Source organism: Pleuronectes platessa, chromosome 5, assembly GCF_947347685.1.
Source record: "Pleuronectes platessa chromosome 5, fPlePla1.1, whole genome shotgun sequence".
In the NCBI taxonomy this organism is placed as follows: domain Eukaryota; kingdom Metazoa; phylum Chordata; class Actinopteri; order Pleuronectiformes; family Pleuronectidae; genus Pleuronectes; species Pleuronectes platessa.
In genome coordinates, this window is record NC_070630.1 from 4,361,319 (window position 1) to 4,385,018 (window position 23,700).

At 44.2% G+C, this 23,700-nt stretch overlaps 1 protein-coding gene across 1 annotated transcript in view; it reads right to left on the reverse strand.

Annotated features, from left to right (window-relative positions):
• The window catches only part of tenm4 (teneurin transmembrane protein 4), a 107,784-nt gene that overhangs the window by 79,994 nt on the left and 4,090 nt on the right, over nt 1-23,700 (reverse strand). Inside the window, exon 3 of the mRNA XM_053423116.1 lies at nt 6,676-6,903. Within this exon, the coding sequence (XP_053279091.1) occupies nt 6,676-6,903 (228 nt within the window). The remainder of the gene's footprint in view (nt 1-6,675; nt 6,904-23,700) is intronic.

Sequence of the window (23,700 nt, forward strand, 5' to 3'; positions counted from 1 at the left end):
TCTATTGACCTGCTTCGCACAAGGGAGCGGCGGAAAAGGGAGATTAATTTGTTATCAGAGCGACAGAGAAGGGGGCTTCGCCACAATGGCCGAACTTTCACATGGCATTCAGAGCCGAGGCCTAAAGAATATCCATTCAGTCTGGGAATGCGCTTTTTCATTTTTCTTCCCAACAGATGCCTGCACCGGTGGAGACCTCCCGATGCTCTTCCAGACAAGTAATTAAGGCAAATCCACTTCATTAGCCGCCACCTCACCCCCCCCACCCCCCCCACCCTGAGGGAGGGATCACAGGAATGTCTGACTAATGGTAAGATGTTATTATTTCAAACTGGTGAGGTATCAAGTAGCTTCATTATGAAATTAAATCTGGTAACTTTCCAGGGTGTTCATTACAAATAACAGCACGACTCAAACAGAAGACAGCAGGGAATTTTTTAACCACGTTTAACTGATACAAACTAAGTAATTGATTTTTATTTTTAACTTGTGCTGAGGAGTTGTTTTCTGTGATTTTGTGTTTCCTGATAATTTAGCTATTTCCTCATGAACCACCACAAACTAGCAAATTATTCTCAGGACTGTGAATAACTCGTTTCTGTGCTGATCCAGACACAAAACTAGATTCAGCATTCACTCCCTGCAGGGCAGAACAGTCCTCTCATTGAAAACTGCACCAAATCCCACAAACTCATAAATATCAGTCCCATAAATATGTCGGATTCACGTCTTTAAGATCTGCATCATTCCCTGGGAAATCGTGAAAAGTGTGAAGAAGCTCTTTCTTGGCCCATGTCAGCAGATGCTGCTTTATGAATTCTTTCTGTTTCTAAAAGTTTCAAGTTGAATTTATCTTTTTAAATAGTTAAATTTATCAAACCCAGATTGAAGAGTGTATTGTTGGTAATTCTCCATTAAATCCCATCCAAAGGTGATTCAAATAAACAAATCCCACGTGCTAAATAATTCAAAATGTCATAAATATTCTAATTAAACCGATTCACCTCCGGGACGGCCACACTGGCAAAATGTGCTTAGTACATCAAGTTGGCCAATAGCCAGTAGCCTGCAGCCGAAACGCTGTGGCGCAGTGAAAAGCTAAAGTATGTTAAAGCTTTTTATTATGAGAATAACTTAGTGAATTCGCTGAGTTACAAAACCCCAAACTATGCTTTTTCTCAGGAGATGAGTTAGGGCAAGGGGGGGGGGGAGAGGGACTAGATAAAATCACACTCTGCAAAGGACTTGTCAGTGATGAGGGCGCTCTGCAGCCGAGGAGCAGATCTCCGGCCTCAGACCTCAGCGGCGTGTTACAGAGCGGCGTGTTACAGAGCGGCGTGTTACAGAGCGTCCCGCGTGGCCACGAGTCAGCGACAAGCAGCCATGGAAACAGCTTTCAATATAACTGTAACAGCAGCAGTTAAATGTGTGAGTGCACGAGATCGTCTTCTTTACTGGAGACACACGTTTCCTCGTGTACCGAGCAACCAGATGGTGGCACTTGTAATTATGCAGCACTGTGTTTTTTTTAGCGGTAACAACGATCAGCTGCGTGCAGGGGATCTCGGTGTGCGGCTCAGATGATGCTCAAACAGGAAATGTAAAGAACTTGGCATCGCTGGAGTAGTTCTCCACCTAGAATGGTCAATATTGAACAGAATGCAATTTTTTAAACTTCGAACACACGCCAAAAATCTAGTTCCGCAATTTTTGGGCCACACGCATATTCAGGAACACTTGCTTTCGAGTCGATGCGCCTCTCTCCGAGCAGTTTCCAGGGAGAAGGTCTATTCCTGAGGATGAGAATCACAGATCGTGATGTTCACACCTGATGAGACGAGGTGATATGACATGGCCCCGGACACCCGATCAAAGCAATGAGGTGTGAGCCATTCGATGCAGAATTAATCAAAAGCCATCCAGCAGCCGGATAAATCATTAAATCTTGCTTACTGCTGCAGCGCCTATGGCTAATCATAGGAGCACAATTTCCAGTTGAGCACCGTTTGTCTATAAAAGTACAAATAGCATTTGTCATGAGGGCAGTGGAGCTGCCTCGACGTTTCCCCCTGCACTGTTGGAGGAGTCTGACGCGGGGGGGGGGGGGGGGGGGGGGGGAGAAGAGCCAGGGGGGAATAGCAGCATGTCTCCCCTGGACTCATTTTTAGAGGCAACAGGCAACACAAACAACACAAGGTGGGCTTAACAATCCGCTCTCCACTGGTTCCTCGCTATGAAAATAAAGGGGGGGAGAAGGACCTTGTGTAATTTGAATTTAAGTTCACCTTCATTAGCACCTGGAGGATGGAAGAATAAAAAAAATGGCTTCCTGTCACTGGTTTTCACAGAGGACAACAAATGAGGCATGAAACCAAAAAAAAAAAAAAAGGAATTAGTTTCATGCTATTTATTCCAAGTGCATGTTGGGTAAAATAGGAATACCAGTCCTTGCAGAAAAACTAAATTCAAACACAAACAAAAGAAACTATCCAAAGAAATAAAACTCTCCGAATCAATTTGCTGTCTTTCCAGCTCAGGTCCACCGCAGTCGGCAACCTCCTCCATTAGGGTCCCCGGCATCTGCCTCCCTCCACCTCTGTGAGATCAAATGGATTTTCTGTCAATTTTTCTGAGCAAGAACAAGACAAGTGGTTGGGTCTGCTCTCCGCTGTGTGTGTGTCACTCCGCCGCAGATCCATCAAGAGGTTGAAGATTTTGTTAGAGGGCACAGATGGTCGGCAATTATCATGGAATGAAAGTAATGCATCTCAATTTATGTCAATGAAAAGAAGATATGTAGGTATGCAAAATGCATTATCCAGGGTCTGTGTAGCGCTGACAAACAGCCGGGCCAATGCAACCGGACAAATCGTCTGTTGGCTTCACTTTATTGATAACTCCACAACATCAAGGGGAAACAGATTCCTTTTGATATGTCAAGTCAAAAGTGAACCGGGGCATATTGAGGGGAAACAGGGACGCGCCGTCGCCAGTGCCATGTGCTGCTCATTAAATTATTATTTAGCCTCAGATAGCTTCATCCCTCATGGTGTCTGTGGCTAAATTACTTTCTGGTGTGACCTCTTTTAACCAGATTTCCCCCCGTCCTTGCCGACACAGGGGGAAGATTAAGCAGCTCCAAATGAAGACTTATTTGAAATTCACACAGGGGCCCGCGTCCCGGAGCCTCCTCCCCCCACCCCCCCACCCGGGTAGGCTCAGGATTCCTGCTTGGTCAGCTGCGGGGTCGTGGAGCGTTTGGCTCTTTCACCAGGGAGCACCCGGCCGCGCTGAAAGCCGACACTGGGCCCGGGCCCCCATGCTGTTTTGCATTAAGAGATGCTAATGCTAGGAGGTTGCAAGGGGGCTCAGATCTTTGGGCTCAGCGTGGCAGCGGGCTCCCACTGGCAGCCTCCCCGGGAAGAAGCCCCCGGAGAGAAAGCCGAGGGCCGCGGTGAAACACATGCTTCACAAAAGGACTGCAGGCCTCAGCGAGCAGCCTCGTCGGGCTTTACAGAAACCCCCGGCTCAGTGATCCTCCAAAGGAAAACGGGACCCCCCCCCCCCCCCAGCCTCCCCCCGTCCGACCACAAAAACCACCTCGAAAAAAAAAAAATAAACACCGCAATGTGAATAACGACGTGCTGCTGGAAGCGTTTACTGATTCCAAATCCAGCAGAACGTTCTAAGTCCTGCGTGTGGGCTCGGAGATGACCTTGAGCAAATGGAATCTGCAGTGATAAGACGCCACCTGTTTCCCACTGCAACAGATCCACACGCCGCCAGCCAATTATTTCCAGGCATACATTTTATCCTCCCAGCGATTGTTTACCGACCATGCAAAAGTAAATAGTTCTCGTGGCGTGTCAACTCGGAATTTGAATATCTCTTAAGGAACTGACCCGTGTGTCGAAAAGATCTGATTTGATATTCCTAGTCGTCTTTCTTTTTGTACCATGGTGGCTTTTAAATTACTTTTTTTTTTTTTTCCCTGCTTGTGTAATTCCAACTGAAAACATGACGTGCATGCTTAATTCAAGATCACATTACACTCGGCACCACGCAGGGGTTTTTATTTCCACAACGGGAATTCCAACATCTGCATAAAACAGAAAAGTCCTTGTTTAGAACTGGTTTAATCTTCATAACCCTGGTTTGTGCCCAATCTGCACCACAGCCCCATGTTGTTCACACTGGTTCTGTCCCATTCAGAAGATTAGTCGTTTTGTCGCTGAAGGGGAACGAAGACACGACACACGTGGAACTAGCTTCAGAAGAGTTACATCATTCCCTGAAATGGTGGAACCAGTCTGGGTTGATGGAGTTTCTTCAGTTCTATCACTCTACACACGTGTCTGAGGAGGATGCAAAACAATATCCAACTTAAATTAGAATCATGAAGACGGTCCTCGATCCACTCTCAGATCTGTATCAAAAATCGAATGTGGGTCATTTGTGTTAGATATCACAATCTATCTAAGAATTCCAGATATCTCTCTGTCTCTCTGTGGCTCACTTATCTCCAGAGCCGTCCATCTTATCGGCTCAACCCTTGGCGTGTTTGTCGTTGAGGGTCCGAGGAGGCGCAGCGTTGACTTTGGCCCAGTTTGGCCACAGCTGGTACGAGGGACTCTCCCAGTTCTGGGTTCTGCCTCCGGAGTCAAGCAGCTCTGAACTCTGAGCAAACAGCTGAGCCCTCTCTTTGAGCCGCAGCTCTGGGGTCTGTGGACTGAGTCCTGCAGTCCTGCAACCAGCGTCACCACAGGCAAAGTTAACAGCCCATTCCCACTGGGCTGGTTTCACTAAATTCAAATGGCTGCTTTTGAAAGGACTTAAATTGTAAGTATTTGAATGTGATGTGAAAATGCATGAGCAGGTTTACATCGCTCGTTAGAAGTTATTTTCTCTTCCCTCACTTATTGTAATTGGCTTCTTACTATCAAAGATATCATGAAACTAAACAATGAGCGACGCCAAAGAAAAACTCATTTTGGATAATTTACCATTTAATTCGTATAAAACACCAGATGGGTGAAACGTCCTCGATGTGGAGAAGAGACTCAATTTATTTTGAGTGCCGCACTGGTTGGACATTTTTTTGGAGATATGAAAGTGAGAGAAAGTCTTTTTGCAGCGACTCTCACGAGGCACACGGGAAAACGAGCCGTGCTTTGCAAATGAGCAGGAGTCTCCCAGAGCCCCGAGGCCGAGGGAGGAAGCAGCCACAGCTGAGGAGCTCCCTCCTCAGTCCTCGGCTGTGCCCCTCGCTGGCAGCCCCGGGCCGGCCTGAACGCTGCACCTATGCAAATCAGAGTCATTGTTAGGAGACGAATCTGCCGCGGTGAAGGCCGGTCCCCCCCGCCCATGTCACCGCTGGGTGACCGGCTTGTTGCTGCTGTGGAATTAGGGGAGGGGAGGGGGGGGGCGAGATTTATGACAGGATTAATAACTCATTCTGTGGAGTTTTTCTGAGCTTTGGGCCACTGGGGGGGGGAGGGGGGCGGGGGGGGGGGGGGGGGGACTTTGGAGTTTGATATAATTCAACCCTGTGGGTAGTTAAGCTTCAATCAATTATTTACATGTTTCTTATTTTGTTTGGGAAGTGGGTAGAAAGAGATCTAATATAAAAAAAATAAACGAATTCAGCATGGAAATGGATGAGTCATGTGATATCAGAGCCGTCTTCATGTCTTCACGTTTAGAGAACTTGACCTGACACACTTCTAAACATGACTTGACGTTTTTCAAATGTCACGCACGCATAATTAACAAAGCACATTGAGTTAGAGAGCGTGAAGGCCCAGTCGGCAATAAATCCACACGAGCCTATAGCGACACACACAAGTAATATTAAACCAGAGCTACAACACGCTTACACAGTTTAAGGCCCCACAGACCACCCGAGCTGTATCATCTGACACACACACACACACACACACACACACACACACACGATTCATTAGTGTCCAGAGTGACACGTCAAATAAAATGTTCCCAATAAATACAGGAGACCAGTTAACAGCTGGAGCCGAGTGTCACGCACGGTCACTGCTTCCCGGAGGATCTACTGTTTCGGGGCTAAAAGCTGTGTTTTCAGATTGAATGAATGTGAGGCAAAGGAAACCCAAGAGGTATTAATAATTTAAATGAATGAGAAAACTACATATGGATTGTTCAAATCTCATAAAACTGTTTTAATCAAAAAGACAAACTTCCGGGGCTGACGCTGATTTCAGTTTAGCTTCAGCTCCTTTCAGTGCTAAACAGCCGGGACAACACTGAAGCAGCTCTCCTGGTTTCTCTGCCTCCTGTCTGAGTTGCAGTGGGATGCGTTCAGACTGGTTACTCCCACCAGCGTGTGCAGACACTGAGGAGAAATATCTGTGACAACAAATATCTGAACCAAAAAACCTCTTCGACTGAGGCTCTGAACTTTGCAGAGCTCGCTTCAGAGAGTTCCGTGCATTTTCCCGAGGCTAAATATTGACTCGGAGTTTCAACACTCTCTCTCTCTCTCTCTCTCTCTCTTTCGTGGCGCTCAGGAGGAGAAGGCAAAAAAGAAGGGACATATTCTTGCCCGTAGCCATCTGCATGACCTATAACACAACATGTGCAGGAACAGGGGGGGGAGGCTAACCTCTAGAAAAGCAACAGTAGTTTGAAAAACCAACTCACCATCAGCGGTCGCAGTGGCAGGAGCATATAGGTTCCCTGAGCCAGTTTGAACTAAGAATGAATCGGGGCCAAACTCATCCTCATCCTCAGAGTCAGAGTCCTGGGCTGGCTGAGCCGCACAGTTACCTAGCAACCCTCCCTGGCACTGATTGGCTGCAATGGAAGGGGGAGGGTATGGGAGCTGCTCAACAGGGGAGGAGGAGGCGGATGAACAATGCAGCGGAGGACCTGTAGACCACAAACAGAGACACAAACACATGGGTGGTGGTGGTGGGGGGGGGGATGATACACACCCAAACACAACGGCAACATCAACATAAGAGCAAAAACACACAAACACACACACACACACACAGACACAGACAAACATGCAAGAGTTAATTCTGACACTTCAAAAAAGGAAAAAGAAAGAGTAACAGAGACACATCTGCCTTTGTGTCCACCACCTCCGCCCAGCTGGGAAACACAACACACACACACACAAGTGGAAAGACTGTGAGGTAGAATGAGAAAAGGTAAACGTGTGCCACCGGTTTGGAGAAAGACAAACAACAAAACAGCCTTTAGAGGATGTTAAATGCAAATACAAACAACAGTTACGGCTCAAATCTTACAAAGAAAAGCAGCTGATTGGTTAGTGCATGCAAACATCAGAGCAGAGTCTCATAAGAATTCATAAAAACAAATTAAAAAAAACTTTAAACTCAGTTTTAAGTATGTTTCTGATAAACTACGCTTCTCCAAATGACACTGGCAGATTCACACGTGTTCACAGCAGCCGTGCGATTATGTTCCTGAAACGAGGCGGAGTCGTTATCTCCCGTGGAATCACATAAAAAAAAATTAAAACGCTGCCAGACGAGGAAATGAATCCACCCTGAAACAATCCTTCCTCCTGCTCCTGTGTCCATCTCAGCTTTCCTGCTCGTCAGGAGCGTAAAGCCCCACAGTCATCAGACCGGACGCTCACCTTAACAGCTATGAATAATTCACAGGTGTGATTATTTATAGCCTCTTGTTATAAACCGATGTGCGACCCCAATTCTTACCCATCACGCAGTTTCTCTCTATTTCCTCCCTCCCAGGCTTATTGACTCCAATCCCCCCCCGCGCTGTCATGGAATGTTAAATCTCCACAGAGCTCCGATTAACGTGTGATTAACTTTTTGATTCGGCGCTGTGGGAGAAAACTGGAGTTCTTCAGAGAAACGCGACTGCGGCGCACAAAGCCATCAGTTCAGTCGCTCTCCCAGTGTTCCCATCAGTCCGCTGGCCTCGCTGCTGAAATTTCCTGCTGACTGGACTGTCATCCATCAGCGGGCGAAGATACATTCCTCCTCGCTCTGTAATGATCCCTGAAGAGCATTAAAATACGACTCACTGACTCGCATCTAATTAGGAAACAATTAGCGATATTAACATATCAGCCGGAGCCCCCTACACACGGGCAGCAAAGCCGTCCACTGCCCCAGAGAGCCACAGTTTGTGCTTTCCATATAAAACTCCACAACACACACTTCACTTCTCCCTCAACCCTCTGGTGCCGATGCAGTAATGGGTGCAGAGGCACAGTCGCCATGCTGTGGGTTAATGACTGTGACACGGCTGTGCTTGAATATACAGCGACACATGAGAGTGGGAGAGGAGCTGGTGAACACAGCATCATTACAGTCATTTCCCCCGGAATCCCTCAGATACACATCTGAGACCTTCGCATTTAACGTGCGTCAAATCAAAACAACAACAACACCCCTCGCCGCCGAAAAACCAAGTGGCGCTGGTGGAGCTGGTGTAGATCTGTGTCGCTTTGAAAGATCAAGAGTGAAAATGTCGACATGAAAAGAAAAAAGATAAAAAAACTGAGCTCCTCCTCCTCCAGGTCCTCGGCAGAATATTACAGCTTTCACCTTAAAGCGAGAGTTGATCAATGAGACAAGAGGAGATTAGAGTCTGCTAAGAAATGGTCAAAGTCATAACCTGAATGAGGTCGGGGGGGAGTCACGCTCGGCGGACGTTATTCTTTGTGCACAAAGGGGTTTTTACTGTCTCGCTAAGTTTAATTAACACGGTCGGTTCATGCGTGAGCCACACACGCTCCGACAGAGGGGGGGGGGGGGGGGGGGGACTCCGCCACTTGAGACGGCCGGAGAACTTTCCTGTGGCCGCGGGCATTGATCGACTTCATCCTTCACTTCGACGGCTGCAGAGAAGGAACCTTTACTTTGAAAAGGCCCCGGCTCTAGTTCCTGACAGCTTTGGCCCCCGACTGCAAAACATTGACCACCACTCACTGCATTATAGGTGTTAATCAGCTCATTAGGAATCCAATTAAAATCCCAGTAAGAACAAATTGGTGGCTGTGATCTGCAGGTGATGATTACTGGTAATGATACTGGAGCATTTAGTGCTACACCCACTCCCACAGGAGACAATCCCACATACATGTCCGGGAATATAAAGGATGGGGTCTCCCGCCGGTGTAATTATTTAATTCTATCAGTGACTAATTATGACATCTTACACTCTGATCATATTAAAGTAGATTTACTTTGATACGGTTCAGTAAAAGCTGTTTTTTATTATCATTATAGTATTGCATTTCAACTGTCTACGTTGTGAGACTTAACAAAAGTGCTTCACGCAACAATAATTCAAAAGAAGTAAACTTTATATCAAAGCTCTGGTTCAAAGAATGACATTTTATTTCCAAGGGAAAACAACAACAGTATGTGGTGCCAGCACGAGAAGCAGGAGCAGGAATGTGGGCGGACGGCTGTGCGTCAATATGTTTTTTTATTTCCTACAACTTACAATAAAGAAGAAGGGAAAGTGTGTAACTGTGTTGTACTGGGAGACTGTGAGAGGACGCTGTGTGTCGGCAGTCCTGCAGAGACGGAGGAGTTGTGTTTGCAGGGATGTTTCTCCTGTAGATTAAACTGCAAAATGTATTTTGTTCCTGGAAAATCTCTTCCTGCTCCACAACTGCTGAGCTGCCACTGACAAGAACAGTTCTCAGAGCAGCTGAGATGAGATTATTGCGATGTAGCATTGGCCAGAGCTACGTTAGATATCACCCATTTCACGCTGGAGAGTCCCACGATAGATTATTAGCTACCGCATAAAGTTCTGCATTTGTTTATCAAAGGCCAAACAGTGAAAGCAGCCACCACTTCCATACAGGGCGATGTAAGCTTTGTTTTTAAATGCACGGGCATGGGATCGATTCTCTTTATCGGGCCGATACTCAGGAAGTTCTGGGATCAGAATCTGCGTCAGGAGGAGAAAGATAAAATCCCCACATCTGACTGAAAGCTTTCGCAGCAAGTGTCTAGTACAAGTGTAGATATTTAAGGGAAAGCTATCTCTGCAGCTTAAGAAATCCATATGGGTTCACAAATCTCTGAAAGCTGAGGTTATATAAACTGTGATATCATCCGGCACGAGGCTGACGCCGTGTCACCGTCTCTTCCCAAACCACCGAGAAACAGCTTCCGGGAAAAGGCCACATAAATCATTAAAAAGGCCATTTTTGGAAAATGTGAATTATTGACAAACTATCAGCTAATAGAAGCGTCAATATAAAAAATGTGTTTCTGCCTTTTACACAATCTTACTGCAGGTTACTTTATCAACAGCAGGATTTACAGCTGCTGAGGATAAAGTATCTACCATCTGTCACATGACTTTGACACCACACACCTTCACAGCAACACAAGGGCAACAACTACCAGCTATTTCTACTACAAATTATTCTGTTTTTTAATTAATATTTTGATAATTTGCTCCGGTAAAAGCATTGCATATTTTGTCTGACGCTCATAAACCCCAAAACATATCGAATTTACAATCATAGAACAACAGGGGAAAGCTAATTCTCACATTTAAAGGGCCGGCACTAACATTATTAGCGATGCTGACAATAAATTGAGCTTTCAAAATTGCTTTGTAATTCATTTAGCGTCAATCCGCCAATCAGTTAATCGACTAATTGCTTTCGGCACTAAAACCAATAAACAATTACAAAACTTCATAAGGATTTGTGGATACACTTTGGGCTCCAAAGACATTTGAAAACCTCTGTATATTATGTTAATGGTTTTAATCTGTGCATGCATGTGTAAGTGTGTGTGTGTGTGTGTGTAAGTGTGTGTGTGTGTGTAAGTGTGTGTGTGTGTGTGTGTGTGTCTGTGTGTGTATATATAGTTGATGAGTGATGAAAACTCCAGCCCACACACCCACGGTCACTGGGAACATTAATGGGATGACTGGGATGCAGAATCATGCGCTGGAAACCATGAGCATGAGGCAGAGGCAGAATCAGTCATTACTACCACATGAAAAATATACATTTAATTCATTTGCGTTTAAGTTTTTTTCGAGGAAAATAAGCTTCAGAGCGAGGATTCTATCACGAGAGAAAGAAATGGAGTGAGAAGAGAAACTATCTCTCCACTGGAGAGTCCTTATTTTTAATAACCAAGCCAATCGCTCTCATTTCGCCTCCAACTGCCATGAATTCTGAAGCTATACATTGAAACTCAGATGGATCGGAGGAGATGAAAGTCATCGCTCTTCAATTGATCGTAACCACCCTGGTTAAAAAAAGGCTGCACGCTCTCGGGATCAAGCACGGTGAAGCGCACGTGTCACTCACTCAAGAAATACAACCATTAAATGAAGATTGTGTTTTATTCTGCACTCACATCTTAGGTAGGGGGGTGTTAACAATCAACCGTTTAACACATTAGCCAACAAATACAAATTTGGACAGATGTGCACCAGACTGACCCCAGGACATGTGGCTGTTTCTGAGCCGGCCTGTTGATGAGGGCTGATCATTGTGATGCCCTCTGTCCACGTCGGCAGTTCACTCTCTTGCACGTCGTGGTGACTGCACGGCCGTCACGGCTGCAGGGACGGGGCGCGGCTGCTGCAGAGAGGTTCGCTGATGTCAGCCTCCCTAAGACGCTAAAAGAAACCTGGAGGTATCGACGTTTTTTACGGTCCACTGGATTTCTCCCCCCCCCCCCCCGACGGAGACAAACTGTTTATGCTGTTGTGTGCAGTAAACCCCCCTTAGATGTTGTGTTAACGCGTCAGGCTCTCATGCGTCTGTTATCTGTTAGAAAAGGAATTCAACATGTACATCCCATATCTTAATATTTGTAAAATATGATGATTCTCAACCTGTGGTAGTTTGTTCAAAGCTCTTGTTCATATCTGTCTGACTCTGATCACCATCCTCCTCTTCCTCACTCGTGCTCTTCCTGCTCACACTGAAAATGCACAGCTCTGTTCGAGTGCATGCACACGGCAGGAGTCTGTATTTTTTCTAAGGTGCAGTGGCTTTTTTATTCCTTGCCGGCGCCTTCCTGGTGTTTTGCCGTGAACCTCGGTAACGTGCCGCAGTGTTGACACAATCCTTCCTGTCGCTGGCAACCAGGAGAACAGGGCATTGTTGATTTAGGGGGCGACCGACTCGCCACATTTTTCTCTCCTCACCGAGTCGATGGTGCACCACAGCTGCAAGCATGTTCTGTGGTATTCACATGGCTAATTGGAGGAAGCACACCTTCTTTATAAGTGTTCATCTCAGCTGATTAATTCCCTTTTGGGAGGCGCACCAAGGCGGCAGGTATTTGTCCCTTCTGCCGTTTCTAATTTGAGTGGCACACATTGTGAAAGTGCCATCACCCACACCACATCCTCTGGTAACCTTGATTAAATTGTGCACAGGGCTCTTTGCAAAGTCACCGCACAAACGTCTGGGTTCTTGTGAACTGTCGGAGTTGTGTTTGGATATTCTTCACATGTCTGACGCGGTTTTAAATCAGCTGCAGCGTCGGGGAACGGCCGGGCGTCCTGAGGACCTTGTTATAAATGTCTGTCTACTGTTGATATTAATCCCACACACAGGCCTTAAGTGACTGCCGGGGCTAAACTAAATATTACAGAGTGGGTGATCATTATGAATCATGAGCAGGGTGGGCTCTGGAGTTCTGGGCTGGAAATGAACCTTCAGTTTTCATGTTGTTTAGACAAGAACGCTAAGTCATGGTAACGAATGTGCACGGTCATGTGAGCGTTGCAATAAAACACCAGGGATCTACTGTAAGTCTGTTCAAATGGGGGAAAAAGAAGCAGTTGGTTTAATAAATAAGCTCAATATGTCAAACCTTGTGCAAATAATAGTCTATTAATTGAGTTCCATGTGCCTACAAGGGACCTGGGCAGACAAAGGAGCTGTAATTGGACATTTAATAGCATTTAATAGCTTTTAAATCGCCTTAGCTATTTCCCTTTTCGCTTTTTACTTGACACTCCCCCCAAATGTCGTCCTGTAGCTCGGCTCGAGTGTCCCAGTGTTTACAGTTTGCAACACGAATGTTCACAAGGCCGGATCAAGTTGTCCTGGAAATGTCATGCAACACAAAGGTCTTAGAGCCGCTAAACCCTTGAAAGGGACGCTTGATGCCCCTTTTGATTTGAGTTTTTTTTTTACCCGAACTCACTGGCAGTGTGTGACGCTGCCACGACTGATTAAATGTCCCCCCCCTCTCCCTGTAGTATCACTGCTCTTTGTCTGGACTGATCTTCAAAGTGTGTGGAGAGGCTGCGTTAGCTCCGCCGGCAGTCTGAGGAAATTTAATGTGTTAGTGACGTCAGAGAGGAAACTAAGCTCCACATAGGTGTTTTTGTAATGTGACATGAAAGACGGGGCAACAACAGACACACACACACAGTGGCTGAGGTCGTGTGACAGGACTGTGAAGAGAATTATATCAAATAAAGTCAAACGTCAGCTATGACAGTGTTTAGTATTATTTTCTGTAAAAGAACTGAGTGGATTGACTGGTGTCTCTTTGGACATGTTGGATTTACAGGAGAATTAGTTTTTTGATTTTCAGGTATGTAATTATGTCCAGTTGTGTTATCCTATAAATAACTTTTTTAAATTAACAAAGATGAACTAAAAACATAATTTTGTGCGTGCGTGTGTGTCTGTGTGTGTGTCTGTGTGTGTGTCTGTGTGCATATAAACTATTTAACCGACAGGTCACGGATGTTTTGTTTATTAACGGGTTGATTTGTTTCAGCAAATGAGATGTTTGTGGAAAATATGCTTGAAAAGAAACTTTAAAAACAGAAGTTTGATGATTTGAATTTGCGATGAAGATTGTTGTCAGAGCTACTTCCTTTAACATTAGTTGAGCATACTTTAGTTTTTTTAATTGAAGAGTTTGCACATTGTGTCAACTAAACGACAATATGAAATATTACATTTGGGCGACAATTGGTTCTAAAAGTTAAACGAAGCTGTGGAGCCGCTTTATTCATTTTTACATTATCTAGAGATCAAAGACAATATTGGCTAACTAGCAAATATTTGACTATATTGGCTTCAAAATACAGTTTGTGTCAAGTAATAGCAGCAATGCACAGTTTAGTTATAAAATCACATATGCATATACCCATACACTTCTGTGTGTTTGATAATGATATTGGTCGACTATTCTAGCTGGTCACTGAAAATTCAACTCATAAATAATCACAATGTAGCTTGAATAATTAAGATGAAGCTGAATGATCTAAATTCATTTTAGTACCAAAAAAGTTATTAAGATAAATTCAATCTGTAAAAGGTTTGGAAATCCTTACATGTTATTGGTGTTTGTGCTCAGGTAATAATTACCAGAGCTCTCCAGGCTACACACACGTGACGGCTTAATTCTGCATTTTGCATTATTAGGATTCTCAAATTGACATAATTGTTTTCTATTGCACAGCTGCAAGCCACAACTCGCCTTTTATGAAATAAATACTTGATAGGTGATCTAATCTAAGTCAAGAAAAACCCAACAAACAATTGAGCGTGCAGAACAAAGGGACAGTTCAGATAAAGACACACGCCTGAAGCATCACATGCAAGTGATAAGCTGCATTGTAATCATTGTGCAAACATTGTAGTCGTGTGTATTTAATGCAATATTGTAAGATGAAAGTTTCTTCACAAGAATTTACCCATTTGATGTGCTGCAAATGTTATGGATTCATCATGCAAACTCAAACTGTACGATGATCAACACAAATACACACTTATTTTACACAGAAGTGGAAAATGAGCTTTTATGAGTCGACATCGGAGAAACGATAACAATTTCTCTGACTCTGCCGTTTACCTGCTCGGGATCAATATCTACCCAGCGGACATAATGTATGATAAGCAAAGAAAAACTCATTGTAATCCCTGCACCTGTAAATGTTTATTTCTTTGTGCCCATTACTGAGAAAATGGAAATTATAAGTGAGCGTAATAAAAAAGCATTACCACACGAGGCACAACTCCATTTAAGGCTGACCCACAACATTTCTATCAGCACTTTAAACCCAGCGTCCATTACTTACAGCTGCCGCTCGCGCTCTGTAGGAGAAGCTGAAAGACAAATTAGAAATGCAACCAGAAAACAAGCAGAGGAAATATCTCTGACTCCGACTACAGCTGATTTGTCGCCTGCAGGACAGTTTGGACCAAAGAATCCGAATCATCACGTCATCTGAATCACATTCTGCCACAACAAGCATTTTGCAATACCATCATTGCATTAGATTACAAACAAGGAGGATTCAGTCTCACGTGTAAAGTCCTCCTATCACGTGACGTCCAAACCTCCCAGGAGCAAAGCTGCTGCAGTTCTCTGACTCAGGTGCTGCAGTTCTCCTCCGGCTGAATCCTCCCCCCCCCCCCCCCCCCCCCTTCTTATTGGCTTTAAGGCTTTTCTGACATGCGTGACGAGTGGTGGGTTTAAATCCCAAGAACGTCCAGGAGCTGTTATCTCTCCCAGGAGCGAACGGAATTTATTAGATCTCCACCTTCTGGAAGATCATGTTTGAGATATGGGCACCAACATGGTCGTTTTTTTAATTTGGAGGAGGAAAGCGGTTTTGTTCAGGAGTTTGTTAAGTTTGTGTTGAGGTTGTGTTAACATTGCAGCAGATTCTGAATCCAACAACAGGTGGAAGATGTGTTTTTCTTGTTGTATAGTCACAGTTTGAAGTTTCTGAAGAGATTGAACAGGACTATTTTCAAATGGGTTTGACTTTATGAAGTTTTTTAGGATATGTTATCTACACAGACCAGGATTTGGCCTCAGTCTGATGAGTTCAGGAGTCGTTCTAGAGAAACTTTCTTCATATGGGGAAAGATGTAAAAAAGACTTAAACTGAAAAACAGCATTTTCATCCCAAACATTCATAATTGCACGGAACCAGCTGACTCAGCGATGAAGCCCATTAAGTAAAACTATCTCCGAGGATTAAATCTCATCACATGTTCATTATGGAGCAGGTTATTCCTCCCAAACCACAGGAGCACCTGGACTAAACCTCATTTCATCCCCATGTTGACACAATATGTACATTTCATTCTTAAGATGTGTTGAGTTGCCAATTAAGCTTAATTAAAAACAATCACATTTTGAGGGGAGAAACTTTAAATTGATGAAATGCCATCATGTGAAGAACAAGGGAATTCAGTGCTAGATAGAAAGGCGTGATTTTGACGAAATTAGCAGTTGTCACATTTCCCATATGTTCGCAAGCCACGGATCCCAGACACTTCAAACATATGCCTCTCACTCTTCTACAAATGACACTATTATTAAAATGTAATTACTCAGTGATAATCTATTCATCTGCATGACGGAGGAGGAGGAGGATATCCAGAACAGTAGCACACAGCAGAATACATACCTAGGAATATATATATAATATTTCCCTGGGAGGAAGGAGAGCAGGCCTCGAGTGGCTGGGTCTAGAAATGGCATTTCTTCTTCTCTGGCTGATAACAAGCACAGACTTCCCACACAGTCATCTCTGCCTGGCTCCTGCCACTCTCATCCACCGAGTCCACTCTATTTCTCTGTGCTGGAGAGACGGAGTGTGCCCCGGCGCTCCAGCCCAGAGACACCATCTGTTTCTACTTCTCTGCGACAAGCAGGATGAATCGCGGCTGGAAATGTGAAATCGAAACCCTAAACGGAGCGAATGGAACTTTCTTGTGCCGGAGAGGAGAAGCCTCGCCGGAGCTTCACAGCAAAAGTCCGGGAGGAGCAATTTCACCTCCTGCTAAACGTTCAGTGGACACATAACTGGAGAACAGAATGAGCAAACTCCTCTTGCAAGAACTGAGTATATAATAACACATTTCCAAGACTCCTTACTCTCAAACTCCAAAGCTCAATTTTCTCAGCTCTTTACTTCACTAGTCTTTTGAATCAATGTTGGTTCTGACATGGCTCTGACGTGGCTCAATCCCTCCATGCAGCTCCCATTCAAGCATCCCTGGGGCTTCTCTTTGTTCGAGGATGAAAAGTAAAGGTTCCAATCTCCTCACCTCTGGGCTGCTAACAACATCCTGCAGGCATGTGATGGCCGATTCTCAGGATCTCCTGGTGACAGTTTGTGACTCAACTCCAAACAGAATTCTCCTCCAACTGCGAAAAGTGCCACAAACACCGGCTTATAGACGCATCCACACCCGAATCCCGACTTCAAAGACGTGCGCATGCTAATCAGCTTTAAATGGATGTTTCTAGGCCTCGATCTCAGATAGCCTGATCATCAACTGAGCCGACTTAAACTGTGGCTGAGAAAACAATACTAATAGTGGATAATTATCAGCTTTTACTCCGTCTGCACTGGCTGCTCTATTCCCACTCCCCTCACACACAGAGGCTGGTGAATAAACACAATGGCATGAATAAATAATGACCCCACAATCCTCTTAAGGTCCCCGAATAGAGGGGGGGGGGGGGGAAAGAGACAAAAGTTTACTTTTGGTGTTTGAGAGCAAGCGGAGCCTGAAATTGTAAGCCACTCATTAGGGCTACATGTGGCTTGCCTGGGGCCTCGCGGAACAAAGATGGCGAGATCCCCATCCTGTCATTCCTCGGCACATTTTAGGCCTGGCCTAATAAAAATTCTAAAGTATACCCTTAAGTAAAAGCTACACTCCCAATAAAAGATAGTAAAGAGCTAAAGCACTGCCTCGAAACAGCTGCAAAACCATCGCAGCTTCCAGAGTTCGGGAATCTGAATTTTATGAGACGGAGTGAGGGAATTCTGGGAGTCTTGAGGCGGCCACGTTTTGCTTTTGTACGGATTTGCCGCGTTGTGTATAAACACTGCAGTGATGTGTACGCACACCTCTGTCAAAACATTATTTCCTCCTCTCATCGTGCTCTCCAGATAGCTTACGTTAAGAAGCCCACTGTTTTTCATTTCAGACACTTTGTCAGTGTTAAAGAATTGATTTGTGAATGCCTCCCAGCTCCCACTGAGTGCATGACAGTTCAGAAGGCTAAATCTAAAACACATGCTGTCAAGAGGCCAGTGTGTTTTCTAAGTACTTATATAATTCATGCCATGGTAAAGCTTGAGCCGGTGAGAGTCTCCAACGCGGCAAACAAGGATTTGTTTATAATAGTAGTTGGGAGAACTTAAGAGAAGCACGGCTCTGACACTGAGTTGATTACCTGAGCAAAAATATAGATCCTGATCTCATCAGTGCAAAACATCTACGTGCATCTTTCAAATCTCCTTTCCTGAAAAAATACACAAGTTCATATTGAACACACTGGTCAGGGCAACGCACACCTTCATGTAAACGTTGAGGCTTCGGCCAAAAACGAGGTGAGACAAATTAAATGAATCACTTCCACTGAGGCGATGAATAGAAATGCCGCTGCCTCAACTGGAGAAGAGCAACGACTTGGACACGACAATTAATCCTTTAACATTCTGTCAATCCTGCAGTAAATCAGAATGCAAATATATTTTTTCATTGCCGAACACAGAATATTGCTCCACGCCACATGGTTATTTTAATTAAAGGCAGTGGTAGTGAGGAGTACCAGTATCCTGCAGCAGAATCCTTTTTAATGGAACATCTTTATGACGCCTCTAAACCTCTGACTTATAACTTTCTTATGAACAAGATACAGTAAAACACATCTGTACGTGTCCAAGCCGTGATAAACAACAAATAAACAAACGTGTCCTCAGTTGATCCACAGGAACCGATTGATCAATTATTGATCAGTTAAAACAAATCGAAGCCTGAGCCACAGTCCTTTAATCACCGCAACTTTTATCACTTGTTATTATTGTTGTGTTATTTTTCCAGGATTAAATGCATCCGTGTTAAATGTGTTATTTCCGAATTCCAAGAAGCAGCAACTGAGCATTAAAGTAAAACAGGTATCTTGTAATGAATCCTGTTTTCTCCACGTTCGATTTTAATAACATATTTTTTTTATATATATTTAATGCCTGTTTTTCTTGTTTCTTTTCACGCTCATAAATGCAGCATGAAATACGTCTGCTTTATTGTCCTGTGTATACAGAGAGCAACAGTAAACAACAGTGGCTGGACCGCGCTGTACGAATAACGGTCCGATGAATTAATTAAAAAACAAACAAAAAACAACTTCCCTCTGTGCGGTTTTATGACGCCCCGATCAAATCACTTTTTACAGCTCTGCGGTTTTCAAGATTAAAGGGTCTGTGTGTAATGTTATGTGTCCATGAAACAGACCCCCCCCCCTATTTAATTAATCTGACTTGACGAGCAAGATTTTCCCAGATAATTTGGCCACGAGTCTCCAATTATTAGAAATACAACCACAGATTGACTGGCATCCGAGAGAGTTGGGGAAAGATTTCATTTCTTAAATTATGCTACAATCTGTTTGCTTAATGACAAGAGAGAAAAGGATTCTTACAAATACTCGATTTAAACTAAATGCAGGATCACAGTGTGACTCCGAGGTTGCGTGAGGTGAGGAGGCCGCTCCTCTTCAAATGCTCGCCGCTGCCTCTTCACTGTCTTTGAAGCAAGACTGACACTGAAAAGATGATGAAACCTTTTACAAGGGTGGAACATGAATACATTTTTCTCTTTTTTAAAACACCAAAGTGAAAGTCTGACCCAGGATTGAAAAGCACCAGGCGTCCGTTTAGTGTTTGGCTAACAATCCGGATCCTACAGACTCTGCTGCAAGGTGAAATCAGCCGGGATCAATCCTTCCACTTCAAAAAAACACTCCCAGACATCAGGGAAATCAGGGCATCGGGGTCATCGCCCCCCCGGAATGTAAAACAAATTATTGTAATGTAATTTACAAACATAAACAAGGTTAGGTCTTTGCTCCTCACTTTCCTGTTCCTGCTGTTTTCTGTAGAATTTTCATTTAAGTCCTAATCAAGACGCTGATATCGACATTTTGAGAACATCTCGCTTCAAGAGCTGGAAAAACGTTTCCATCATTTCCCATCGGCACCAAATGAAATGCTCAAACTGTTAAACATCCCTGAACCACTATTAGTGCTGAGTCTGCTCAAATGGTCTCGATAGCCTCACGTGTCTCTCTAGTGTACGCCCAAAAATCGCGACTCGAGCTTCGGAGACGGAGAGGATGCTGGTGCGACCTGAGATAAGACTAATGTTTCCAGTGTGACTGCAGCACTTTAGGGGAACCTCTAAAGGCGAGAGGAGGGGGGGGGGGGGGGAGAGAAATCTAGAGCTTAGGTCCACAGCTATTTTCTCCAACATGCACAGGATGTGACATTTCCCTGTACCCTGCCACTTTCACCAGGAGCCGAATGATCCAGGAAGAACCTGAGCTGCCCGGCACAACAAGGTTTTCAGGAATCTCAACAAAAAAATCCTGCGTGTGCCCCCATATCTAAGGAGGCTCATCTTATTTTGAAATGTACAAGAAAGACAAAAACCCTGAGAGAAGAAGTGGGAGTGTTGCGAATAATTAATCGCACAGATATATGATCATCAAAGTTATCACACACACAGGATCCTGAGTCCCAGGTGGCTCCAATCGAATGCTTTCAAGTTAAAAAATATAAAAACTGCAGCTAATTGCTTTCCACTAAAGATAACATTTAAACTGTCTGCAACTTTATGCCAAAAGTATGTATAGTGTTACCAGCAACAAAATATCAAATAACTGGGATATTGGTCTGTGTCTGTATCGAGCTTCTCTTGTCTTGATGACTGCTCAAAGTGCATTAACGTGGTTTTGCCATTTAACCGTTCACACAAACACACACACACACACACACACACACACACACACACACACACACACTCATACACCCAGCATCAGTGTGTCTGCATTACACACAACTTCTACAACTGAGGCCAGTTATGGGTTCAGTATCTTGCCTTTGGCCGGTGAAATGGATGAGCTGGGGATTGAACCAACATTCTGGACGGTGGACGACCCACTCTACCCCCTGAGTCACAGCCGCTAACTAATAAGATAAGTCAGCAATAACACAAAATCAATTATATTGTTGCAGAAGATCTGAAAAAAGTATCTAATTCATTTTATATCAAAAAAACTACTCAGAAATGACCTGGACACCTGCTCAGTTTATTAAGGTCAGTATTATGTGCAGATCCAGAATCAGAAGTCGGTGCACGGCTAAGCAGTGAGAGTATTCCCCCTGGACCGACCATAAATATAACATGAGCACAGATAAGTGACTGGATGTTCAAAATGAATATTGCTGTGCAGAGGGACCGACGTTGGGAAGCTGCGTCGGGCTGATCCCCGGCGGACGAGGGCTCATCCGGCTCCGTGTGGCGCACACTGAGCTGCAGCGAGGCCCCTGAGCCCCGGGTGTAAGATGGGCCCCGAGCTGCTGTTGGTTTAGACTGTCAGAGGCCCTGGCAGGGAGTGGGCATGCAACTCCACAGATAACGGCCCCCAAACTGTCCACCCGGGCCTCTAAACCCAGCAAATTAGCCTGCAAATGAGCCGGAGAATATCTCCACTAATCCATGATCTGAGCCGCGACTCTGCCAAGAAAGTCAACAAATAAATAACTTCACAAGAAATACTGGATCTTGGGAACCACTCGTGATTTCTTTGAAGCGTCATCGTTCTGTTCTCTTCCATGTCGCGCTCAATCTGGATGCAGGGAACTTACAGGAGCCGGGATCACAGGAAACAACGTCCCCGACAGCAGAAGATCACAGACTCCGTGTCTGTCACAGATGCCAAAAGGCGACGATGCATCAGGACTCCACTGGTTTTTAACAAAAGAGATTATATTCATCGCGGCAGGACGGCTGCTCATTAGCGATCCCGACTGTGTACAGGATTTAATTGTTTCTGGGATTCTTCATGAGACAAGTTGAGACACTTCTGTCATAACTCAGCCAAACACGAATCTTACTGTTTTACTTGATATGGATTCAAAAAATGAGATTCAAACTGGTTTGAACGATCGCTGTGTAAATCTGGAGATGGAAGCGTTTTCTTGGAGAATATGGCGATATTTAGGAAAAGCTAGTTTAAGGAAAATGGATAAATAAAAGCAGCGTACAGTAATGTGATTTACTGCTTCTGCTCTTACTGAATATTCTACAGCATTAAGAGAATTACAATCAATAGCTTGGTAAATATAAAAAGACAATCACTCCCTATAGTCAGTTAAAACTTCTATAAACTTTGTTTGAGTCTGTGAAAAGATTCAAGGTGAAACATCTCATTCAAAAGATGTTATTTATATGTATGTATCTATATGTAATATAAGAATAATTACATTTTAATGTGCACAAAGTTACCTGTCACTTAAACGTGCTGATATGTAAATGCTATACTATGATTATTTATTATTCCTTTGCTAAAGAAACATTATGATAACCACTAAATGCTTGTGTATAAAGAAATAAGAATAAAAGACGGAAAGGCTTTATGCACTAAAATTCATTTTTTCAAAATAAAACGTATGAGGCTCAGTAACAATGATACTCTCAAGTATACGCCCCCCTCCTTAATTTCCTGTATAAATAGTGTAATTCATAATTTGATGTGGTCATGTACCTTGTCCTGTGTTTAGGCCCAATCAAGAAAGTCCATCTCTGTGGTCCCACCACACAGCGTTAGAGCCCCCCCCCCCCCCTCAACCTTATACAGGAAACGTCTAATTGGAAGTCTGATTCCACTTCACCCCACAAGCTCCGTGTGTTGTGTTGAAGCTCCAGGGGGGGAAAAAGTTCAAAGATAGAAATCACATCTTAAATGTGGAATATATACATCAAAGCAACGTGCTGCTTCTCCTCTGGATGACGAAGGATCAACAGAGTCTCCAGCTCGTCCTGGGTCAACTTCGGGTAAAACAAACAGAACGAGAGCCTTTAACAGAAGAAACTAGGTAATTAAAAGGGTTTAATTTCCTATAATAATAATAATCACGTTGACCAATCACCCTCGAGCTCAGAAGGTGTTTTGCTACACGACGGAAATGTGTCTCGGGCCAAGAATAACAGGAGCGAGTAGAGCTGAGGACAGGTTCCTTCAATACGTCCCTCTCAAACACAGCCAGGGGACAGGCTGCTGTGTGTGTGTCCCCCCCCCCCCCTCCCTGCTCAACTTCAAATCCACCAGAGATTTGCTTTTTCAGAGCCCTTCATCCTCTCAGGGCTGCGACACGCGGCGACGTCCAACACCTGTCCCTCAAACAGGAGTCAGGCCATGTTCAAAGATTTAGTAACTGAGCACCGCCCCCGGAGCTTTTAACCTCAACCCCTCCAGCGGCAGCGAGGGAATAAATCACAGTGACTGTGGGATACACAGCGTAGCACATGGAGAGGAAAAGTACTTCTAATTATTGCTATAATCTTATATTTCTTGTTTTTTTTTACGAGAAGCTATAAGTATGATTCGAAGAGACAAAGGTAATAAAGTATTAATTCGAAGCCACTATTGGTAATTTTGTGTGATAATGTGCAAAAGCAGATACGCTTCATTAACATAACGCAATCTGAATAATAGGAGTTGGCGTTTATATCTCTGTACGGGAAATCTAAGGTTATCAGCAGCAAGGACAGGGGGGAAAGAAAACATCCTAATCTCCACAGCTGTAAACAAATCTGTGTAAACAACAACAACACAGAAACAAATAGGGGGTGCACGGTGAATCCTGAAGAAAAGGATCAGA